Source organism: Priapulus caudatus, unplaced genomic scaffold (genome assembly GCF_000485595.1).
Source record: "Priapulus caudatus unplaced genomic scaffold, Priapulus_caudatus-5.0.1 Scaffold674, whole genome shotgun sequence".
Classification (NCBI taxonomy): Eukaryota; Metazoa; Priapulida; class Priapulimorpha; order Priapulimorphida; family Priapulidae; genus Priapulus; species Priapulus caudatus.
Genome location: NW_014577735.1, coordinates 133,048 through 143,709, shown reverse-complemented (window position 1 = coordinate 143,709; position 10,662 = coordinate 133,048). Strand labels below are relative to the sequence as shown.

Sequence of the window (10,662 nt, the reverse complement as noted above, 5' to 3'; positions counted from 1 at the left end):
GTCGGCCCGTTAATAACTGGGCAAATTGCTTAAAGTACGCCTTCTCGCATCTCGAGTCCAAAAGTCACTTGGATGCTGCTGCACGAGCAGCTGGATATTTGGACGTGTGTCAGAGCAAGCAGGACAGTGTGACAATGTGTTTATCCAATGCCTACAAGCAACGCACTGAAAAGAATGCACGTGCCTTGCACCATAATCTTATGTGGCCGCCAAAACGTTGCTCTTCGGGGGCACACAGACGAGTCATCGAATTTTCGAGCTTTACTGGATTTCCGTGCCGAGGCAGATACTTCCCTTCAGCAACATCTCGATACAGCACCCCGCAACACAACGTACATTGGACATCGTACCCAAAACGAACTTATTGGTTTATGTGGGGCTGAAATTTTGGACCATATAGTGAAGGGCATCAAACAAGCTAAGTATTTTAGTCTTCTTGCAGATGAAACTGCAGATGTCAGCAAAACCGAACAAGTAAGCATTCGCGTTCGGTACTGTAACTCTGACTACGAGGTGCGGGAAGATTTCCTGGGTTTCATCGGCACCAGAGATACGATTGGAGAGACTTTGGTTGCAATTCTTCAAGATGAAGTTCAAGAACTTGGTATGGATAAATGCACAATGGTCGGTCAAGGCTATTACGGCGCCGCAAGTATGAGTGGACACAAGCAAAGAGTCCAGGCCAGATTGAAATAACGTCACGAATCAGCCACCTACGTTCACTGTAAAGCACATAATCTCAATCTAGCGCTCAGTCACTCCTGCCAGGTTCCATGTATCCTCAACATGTACAATATAGCAGGTCAGATTCTCACTGCCCAAACGTTTGCAGACTTACCTCAACAATGCGGCGACCAGTGACTGTCCTCGTGTTAAACGGTTTTGCCCCACACGGTGGAGTCAGCAAGCAGACAGTGTTACATCCATCATATCTTGTTTCGAACCTTTGTGCGACACGCTTGAAGACCTTCACACGGACACAGACACAAAAACCAGAACGACGGCACTGGCGCTACATCGCGCAATACTCTCTGGAAACTTTCTCATATGCCTGCACATCCCCCAACAGTACACAAGCTCACTCAATGAAGCGCTGCAGTCTGAAACGTGCGACCTTGTTAAGGCATCAAGCCACAGCAGCACTGTTACTGCCACTCTACGGGACAAGAGAAACAACTCAACCTTTGACGACATCTGGAGTGATGCCTGTGAAGTTGCAGCTATATAGCGCCAGACACAGAGACAGAACACGCCCGCAGCAACAGCCAAGGATCACTGGAGACTGAACGCCTACATACCATTCCTGGACCACCTTGTCACTGAGCTCACAGACCGTCTGTGCAAGCCATTGCAACGGCTTCAGGCGCAATATCTTTTGCCAGACTTCATGGAAAATATGACACCTGACATGTGGTTGGAAATCAAGCAAGAGTACGAGCTCCTATTGCCCACTCCGAGCAACATCGATGCTGAGCTGGACCTCTGGAAACAACACATCCAAGCGTCACGATTGAAAGACATTTCATTAGTGAAATCAGTGAAAGCTACTGAAATGTTGTTTCCGAACATCCATGTCATTTTGGTAGTACTATTGACGATGCCCGTATCCACTGCGAGTGCAGAGAGGTCGTTCAGCGCTCTAAAACGGCTGAAAACGTTTATCCGAGGCACAATGACTGACGACCGTCTGACTGGACTGGCACTTCTACACGTGCACAAAGACATCTCAGTGAGCACGACGTCTGTAATAAAGCGATTTGATGCAACAGGACATCGACACATTAGTTTGCTGTTTGGCAAAAAATAACAGTTTACTGGTATTTTTTGGTACAAAGAAGCGTCGTATCCCTGACGTTTTTTCCACTACTTCGTATCCAACTATAAGTTACAGTGTATCACAAGGTGGACTACATTGTTCTGTTTGTGTACTGTTTTCCAAGGCTTCCGGCTGGTTTTTGCGTCGGCCCGTTAATAACAAGGCAAATCGCCTTCTCGCATCTCGAGTCCAAAAGTCACTTGGATGCTGCTGCACGTGCACAAAGACATTCAGTGAGCACGACGTCTGTAATAAAGCGATTTGATGCAACAGGACATCGACACATTAGTTTGCTGTTTGGCAAAAAATAACAGTTTACTGGTATGGTCAGCCTATACACTGTGATACGGCGGTTGTGCCAAGCCAATCCTTGTTAAAACACAATTGACTTACACGATTTGTGTTTTCTTATGTTTCACAAACTATATTCTGCTACAAACGATGCATTTGGTCAAGGTAGTTCCACAGCCAACTGATCCTGCCAACTCCACTGTTAGGACTATATACCACCTAAATCCGTTTTTATCATAAGATCTAATATTTACGATAACAGTTGTTTAAACGTGGATCTCTCAATCATATCGGAGTAAATTTGTGCTCTGCTCATAAATAAGCATAAACAATTCAATAGAACTGTTTTATGGTAAGTTAAGTTGACAAATTGAGTCAGTTCCGTTTATAAATTTGTTAGTTATCAGAAGGTGGCTATAATTAAAAATATATAGACTAGTAAAATGCAGCGTTGTTATATAAATTTGTGACGTTGAAGCAGTTTACATTATGTTACACACCATTTTGTTCCTAAATCTCTCTCGCAAGACTCACCAGATTGCATCTCCAGACGTCTACCATTCAACAATTTTCAGAGTAGAGAGGATCTATCGGTTTGCAACGATATTCTAAAGAAATATCTATGAGAACCCTCGCATCCACGTACCCATGTGCCGTCCGTTCTGTATTCACACAGAACCCGGCCTTTCCTTTCAGAATCTCTTAACATGCTTTAGTCGCATCATTTAATTGTTAGTGGGTGAAATCAAAAAGCCTCCCGTTATTTCGAATCCGTTAATGCACTACACAGATAATGCAGATTAACGTTAGGTTGTTTTTGTGCAAATCATTAGTCACATTAATATTGCGTCAAACAGTCAGCTTGCATTATAGAATGTAAACTGCCAACGCAAAGATAATCGAAGAACGCAACCGCCGTCGTCTTAATTTTTGCTCAGCCTAGTAGGTTAACCGGCTTGTTAATACTCTCAATACTGTCGATGAGTGTAACGACAAGAAATGTAACAGTTGCTATCGTATATATTTTCTTGTGGCTGTAAACGATTTACGGCAATGCATTGAGGTCACCCCCATCGAGTCATGCATCTGCGCACAGCCATAAGGATCGAGTCGTTCGAATCTCGAAATTTTCGATTGCAGCGGATTGTCCCCGTTACTATCGGTATCCTATATCACGACAGGTGCCATCTTTGATGCTGTACATACTCGGTCAGTGCCATAATAGCCTAGTCACTTTCCGATAGGGAAAGTGGCGCTAAATTCGTGAACTGTAATTGAGGAATATGAGTAATTGAGTAATATGTCGAGCCGAGGCGCGGAGAGAGAAGAGAGGAGAGGAGGAGCGCAGCTCCTAATCAACGTGCACACGGATGTGGGGTGCGTCTAGAACGCGGGTTTCACGAGTGAATATATGATAATTTACTGTAATATTATAGCATTTGCATGTATTCAGATTTTATTTTATTCTTAGCTACAATTAATCTAATGGGCATGCAGTTACGTCGTTGCCTTTCCCAGCGGATACGACCCCGGCGGTGTCTGATCAATAAGTAGTGTGATTGGTAGTGTAATGAGTAGTGCACCTAATGGCATACAGGAGAGACCACTCGAGCAATGCTCTAGCAGGTATATTATCCTCTGACATATCCGGCTCATCACTGTTATTATCAAGCAGAGGGTCGACCGCTGCTACCTGACAAAGACAGCATAAACTGGCCGCAGAAACTGTCGCTTTGGGGAGACATTTTGTATTTATCTCGAAATTAAATCATTTTATATTTACGGATGACAGCGTTGGGCGCGACGTTCGTGCCAGTTAACGGTTACCATGCCGACTGTGTCACGTGATCCACGAGACTTATGTAAACCGTCTGTTATTTAATTACATATTTTTCAATGTGATTACTGCTTATGGCGATTACGAATTTTTCATATTTACGAAACCGAAAGTAGAGTTTATCTTCCAACTCTTGTGGCGACGTAGGTAGAGCCTTCGTGTCATGTTTATTATACAGTATTGAAAATAGATGTGGATATAGATATTGTAACGCAGCGACAGCATGTCACATTCGGGCATCTTCCTATACGATTGATGATTGACGTCCTCTCACACTCATCTCGTAGCTTTCATGTCATGTGACATTCAACGCTACATAATAGGTAGTTCGCGATGTAAACACCCATCATGATCATACTTTTTTTAAGTATGTATTCATAACTAATGCTACAAAATACTGCTTCTTCAATAGCTCTATTTGAACTCGTGTTCGTCGAGAGACGCCGCGTTGAGAAGATCTGGAAGTGACTTGCTGAACCCGTCCATGCCTGTCAGCCAGTACGTTGTCATGTCACCTTTACCCTACACGACAGAAACGCATTGATTAACTCACCTTGATAGTCCTACTCGTGATTCGGGGATACTAGCAGTAAACAAGCATGTGGCTCAATGTTTATGGATCAATAATACGGACCTGAAAAATATTATCAACGTTTTGGGAAATCACTTGGGGAGCGGATCATGCATCAGCGATATCCTGTCACAGGATTGTCATCGTATAAGCTTACTACGGCAACTCAATAATTGATGCTTCTATGAAGAATGAACTATTATTCGTCGGATGTACTGGGAATGTAAGTATTCAATGTGAGTCACCTTGACATTAATGGTGCCTCGGAGTTGAAGGTGAAATCCGCCTATCTGGTTTAATATCTGCGCCGTTGATTCGTTGAGATGAATTCTGAGGGCTAGAATTGAAAAAAGAGGAAATGGTAGAAAAATTGTGGGAGAGAAGAAAAGTGCAAAAAATAAAAACAAAACGTTTTAAGTAGGGAAAAGCAACGAAAATAAAATATCCTGTTATATTTTTATCAAATCAAATACGCGTAAAATGAAAGTTACATATACTACAAAAATTACATTATTAATAGTTATATGGTTTTGCTACTACGCGTAATGATGTTCATGCGCACAAATGTACGTGCGTGCGTGCGGCGTCTGCGTGCGTTGCTGAGTGCGATGTGCGTCGTACGCATTCTTACTTAGTCCACTAGATTCCATTTCTCATCTGTTGACTTATCCCAACAGACAATATCGAGGCATCTTGAGCCCCACAACACCAGCGACTACTGAACCTAACAGAAAAAAACACACAGCCATCGTTACTCCGTATCGACACCTAATAACTATATATATATATATATATATATATATATATATATAATTAGGTTGGCAAGATGAAGATGGCATTAACTCTGGCATCACTGCTCGCGTGGGCCTATAATGGGCAGTAATAAAGTTAATTCCATATTCTTCCATTTGCTCGACAGCAGGCAGCCCTCGGTAATGCTAAGCCTTACGTGTCTTTCTGTGACCGGGAAATCCGATGAAAAAATATACGATCTGAAAAACACGCGTTACGGGCGCAACGAAATATTTGTATCAGCCTATATTGAACGCTAAACACGCACATACAGACAGGTAGAGGTCGAAAGGAAGCGAACAATAGACTGATTAGAAGAGCGAGGGACAGAGAGATAAACAGAGTGAGCGAACGGAAGAGAAAGCGAGAAAGATACAGAGAGAGAGAAAGAGAGAGAGAGAGAGATTGAGGGAGAAATGGGGAAGAATGCTATACACACACACACACACACCTGAGTGTATGCCGATGCGCAGCTGTAGGTGTTCGTCGGATCTGTGACGCATCGTGAACCGCGTGATGGCGTGCATGTCGTTGAGCGCCATTGTTGCTATCTCGGCTGCATGTCGGTGACCATTGCGCTCCGGAAGACCGCTCGCAACCATGTACGCATCACCGATAGTCTCTACCTGGTGGTGAACGCCCGAAGAAATAATATAGCAAGCTATGTAGATCTCGGTGCGAGCACCACAACCTAACAGTAAACATGTGGCGTCCCTATTCGCACTCCTGATTACTGAGCTGCTAGTTAGACGTGGTCCCTGGGCGTTCACGCAGGAAACAGAGTCTAACAGCACATGCAGCTAGCCTGCTGCATCAGGGCCTGTCTTGATGAGTCGAAACTAGACTGAGCCACGTCAATAGTGAATAATGTGTATACATTTGTTTGGTAAAATCGAGGGAACACATGCAAATCTGCACCAACCTTGTAGACGTCATGGGCATCAATGATGTCATCAAACATTGAGTATAGATCGTTCAGCAAATCCACGATCTGAAAATAAGAGTCAAGAGCTACAATACATCGCGAACTTCCTTCTTTGTGCGTGCGCGCGTCCTCGTGCGTGGTAAACTAAATTCTAAGCGCCTAGGAGTTTGTATTATACCGGCTAATTTGATATGAAACGTCAATAGTAATGCATACGGCATGCAGGGGAGCTCACGGGAAATGTGGCAACTTGAAAAGGGCTTGCTGCAAGCATTATAAATAGCGGATGTTGTGTTGTAAACGTCGATAACATTTCAGAAGAGCGACAACCAGCTTTTACATCGGCGTTATAGTTACCGCAACCGAAATTCGTCGACATTTATATACTTATATTTATGTCTATGAAATGTTCTTGACGTTTCACCAGTCACTTAGTAACTTAATTAGATAGATACTAGTCAGTCCGGTCGGTCGGTCGGTCGGTCGGTAAGTCGGTCGGTCAGTCGGTTGATCGTTCGATTGGTCGGTCGGTCAGTCGGTTGCTCGGTCGGTCGGTCGATCGGTCGGTCGGTCGGTCGGTCGGTCGGTCGGTCGGTCGGTCGGTCGGTCGGTCGGTCGGTCGGTTGATCGGTCGGTCGGTTTGTCGGTCTGTCACGTACTGCTGTCAGTCACGTAAAAAACCAAGACTTACTTCCATCGGGGTGCTTTCGGATGCGATGCGTGTGAATCCGACAATGTCGGAGAAAAAAATTGTAACCTCTGAGAAGGTCTCAGGCTGGATTACATTTCCCAGAATCAACTCTTCCGCCACGGACCTGTAATCATAGCAACCACTACAGCCACAGAAACTAGAGAAAACTCTAACGACCGCAGTGTGCGACTAAGAAGGACGGCTTATTTGTTTTTAAAGCCGCCGATACACGTATGAGCCCTTTAGGCTTGACTTCGTGGCTGAACTCTTGCGTGTCACATTAGCGTAAGGTAAGCGCAAGTCGATTACATTGTAATTACTCGCACACTGGACTAGTAAGACGGGCAAAGACGGCCGCGTCACGTCGCGTTGCCATTTGAAAACAGCATCGTTGCTTGCATATTAATATAAATGTGATACATAGATATACAGATTTGTACGATATTTATATTAATATGTTTGTATATACTACATACTACTACATACATACTAACAAGTATTATTAGCTCTTAATAATAATGTGAATATAGTACTACTGTATATAAATTAGTGTACCATAGAAAACAGAGAGAGGGAGAGAGGCCGAGATAGATAGAGGGAGAGAGAGAGAGAGAGGAAGAAAGAGAAAGCTAACGAGAGAGCGAAAGCGAAACAGAGAGGGGGAGATAGAAAGATAGAAAGAAATTGAGAGCAAAAAGGGAAGAGGAAAGAGAGATGGAGATCAAAAGTGTGTGCGCGCGCACGTGTGTGGCTAAGTCAGTAAACGAGAGCGAACTATTACTTAGGTAGCATTCTTCCTAACAGCTCGTCTGTTTTCTTCTTCTCTTCCTGTAGTTGCATAGTTCGTGCCTCGACTAGCTGCTCTAGATTATTTGCATACTGCTCCATCATTTTGATCATCTTATCCATTAGATTTATCGACCTGGCAACAAATCAGGCACGTCATCGTAAAACTGCGGTAAAACAATCGTTATGGCTTAGAAATAAAAAGTAGGGTAGTAGTAGGTAGTATATAAAAAGGTAACTGGCTGCAGGCGCTGGCGGTTACAGGGAAAGGGCATCCAGGTTCCATGCCCCCCCTCCCCCGTCACATAATCAATACCAGAAAACGAGTGGAAAAATTAATTCAACCATCAATTCTTCTTCTATTTTTTCAGCAGATTTAGCGCGCTCTAGAAGTTTAAGAAATGTCAGCTGAATCACCAACATTTGCTGCTGCCCAGGGCTCCACACCGGTGAACCCTCTGCTAGTAACAGCGCTTCCAGATCTGCATGAGGTGCTGGTTAGAGGATCGTATTAAGATACCACGGGTCTGGCATAACATACATCTCACTATAACAAATGCCTCACCCCTATATATTGCATATGAGCAATAACGATCAAATCCCGATGCAGGAGCGTAGCTAACCCATTTTGCCTGGGGGGGGGGGCAATGCCACGTACATGGTGTGTTCTGGGAAGGTGACTGCCATAGGCCGTGTATTGTATCTACTTTTTTTCTTAGCGTGGCAACTGCCACCTTGCCCCCCCCCCTGCTAGCTACGGCCCTGCGATATCCATGCGCAATGCGGCATGCTCCCTGCTAGACATGGCACGCCCATGCGCAATGTAGAGGAGTGATGTTTGCACATAGGGGGAGATCTTACCAGGCTACACCGGCCGTTACTCACTTTCCGCCGGCGATTTCCTTCAGCATCTTTCTGATGTAGTTGAAGCCAGGCCCTGAACTCGGGGTCATCGGCCCAACAGTCCTTCATGAGACTGTGCATGAGAGCGCTGGCAGCTTCCTTGGGAACCAGCGGTCGCGTTAGTGGCTCGACGCCTGTCTTCACCGCATGCACGATGCCTGTTTGTGTTTTTGTGTGAAATTACAGCTTAGTGGCATCGTAACATCGAACGCGAGCATTTGCTATGACCAGACGCAATGATTACTACTAGTATATGAATCAAAACAAGTTTAAAACGAATTAGTTTTGAATAAAAAAAACTGTTTGTTTTCATTCATTCGTGATATTATAGATCCAGACAGAAGTCATTAGGCGTAAACAATTAAGAATATATAGCTGGAATGTCCATGGTATTGTCCTCTTAGTGTAGTATATGATATGAACATGCTATCATGCTGCCGATATCGACCTGTGTATGGGTTGGCCCGGTGGACAAAAATACATTTTTATGGTCACTGCTCATTTTTGATGTCACCATAAGTGCAATGGGCAAGGAATTATATGCCCGGTATATCGAGCAATCAATCAGAGGGATTATGTCGCCATGCATACTTCGTCGCCTTTTTACAATTGCATATGTATTGGTCTGGTTATCGTGCCTGACGCTTTATGGTTGGCCGGTTGGACAATAATCAAGGATACATGTTACTATTATGGGTCACCAGGTAAATTCTATTTATGCGTACCATAAATCGACCATATGGGAAGGGGATTATATGCCGGATATAATCGAAGCCAATCAAATCATGGAATTAGTGTCCACTAAAGTAGTTCTCCCGCGTTTTGGCCGTCTGAGACGCTATTTTTGTCCCCGTGGCCAAACATTGGTTGCCCGGTGGACAAAAATCAAGTGTATGCTCTATTTAATTGCGTTCACCAGACTAAATCGACATGGGAGCGATGGTTACTTGCCCGGATTAATTCAGCGCCAGTCAAATCAAAGGATTATGTCACATAATAGCTTCGTCCGTTTTGTACCGTTAAGACGCATGCTGTTCTGCCGTTCGGCTGTGAGTACATGTAATGGTCATGTATTGCTTAGCCCGCTTGCAATTATGCTATAGGCTGCCGCCCGCTGGTTCCGCTGAGTAGACTGGTTCGCGGCGAACTGTCGTCGCGAGCGGTGTGACATTGGTGTGCGAGCGTTGAGGGCCGGATACCGGTCAATACTTATGGCAATTGTTACAAACGGGGCGACCGGAAAGTTATTTATGGGTGGGAGCATAATTTTCCTTTGTATTTTGGTATTGGTCATATCGTCTTCTGATACGGGCATGTATAATCCTCGCGTGTCGTGCCCATGTTGGTCGATTATGGGGTGACCAATAAGATATTTGATTTATGGTGACCTAATTATTGTTTTTTGTCCCGTGGCCACCAGTACACGCTCTGTACAACATGTCACGCTCTGCGCGACAGTCGGCGCGCACCGTCTAGCTCAGCGTGTAATTTAATCTCAGCGGGGGCGCCCATAGCATTTTGCAGCGCGCTAGCATACATGCCATTAATTGTCTGCAGCGAACAGCAATGCGTTCTTAGACGGTCACACGGGGGACGGAAGTTATTTATTGGTGGTCATATTTCTTTGATTTGATTTGCTTCGATTCATATCGGGATTAATCTCGCTTCCCATTGGTCGATTTATGGTGCCTAATATGCAGTCATGTATTCTTGATTAGGGCACCGTGGCCAAATGGTGGCCACCGGTGGACAAATATGCGTCTGCGGTCAAACAGGGGCACGAAGTTATTTATGGTTGACATAATTCTTTGATTGCATTTGCGCTCGATTATATCCGGGATATAATCCTCGTTCATTGGTCGATTTATGGTGACAAAATTATGATTTATGGTGACCATAAATATGCTAGTCATGTATTCTGTTTTTTTGTCCCCGTGGCCACCATACGTGCGCGGAGCTTTAGAACCCGTCATGCACGCAAAGGAATATCAAGGCGAACTCGTTATGCTAGTGCTGCTACCTACGACAGCGTGTAGGTTTTAGCGTCCTG

The 10,662-nt window shown here is 44.4% G+C and overlaps 1 protein-coding gene across 1 annotated transcript in view; it reads right to left on the bottom strand.

Annotated features, from left to right (window-relative positions):
• Nucleotides 1-3,386: 3,386 nt before the first annotated feature.
• The window catches only part of LOC106812683 (atrial natriuretic peptide receptor 1-like), an 11,024-nt gene continuing 3,748 nt past the window's right edge, over nucleotides 3,387-10,662 (bottom strand). The window contains 9 exon segments of the mRNA XM_014816616.1: nucleotides 3,387-4,466; nucleotides 4,761-4,852; nucleotides 5,147-5,239; nucleotides 5,759-5,933; nucleotides 6,230-6,298; nucleotides 6,924-7,047; nucleotides 7,705-7,845; nucleotides 8,595-8,644; nucleotides 8,646-8,770. Of these exon segments, the coding sequence (XP_014672102.1) occupies nucleotides 4,359-4,466; nucleotides 4,761-4,852; nucleotides 5,147-5,239; nucleotides 5,759-5,933; nucleotides 6,230-6,298; nucleotides 6,924-7,047; nucleotides 7,705-7,845; nucleotides 8,595-8,644; nucleotides 8,646-8,770 (977 nt within the window). The 3' untranslated portion in view covers nucleotides 3,387-4,358.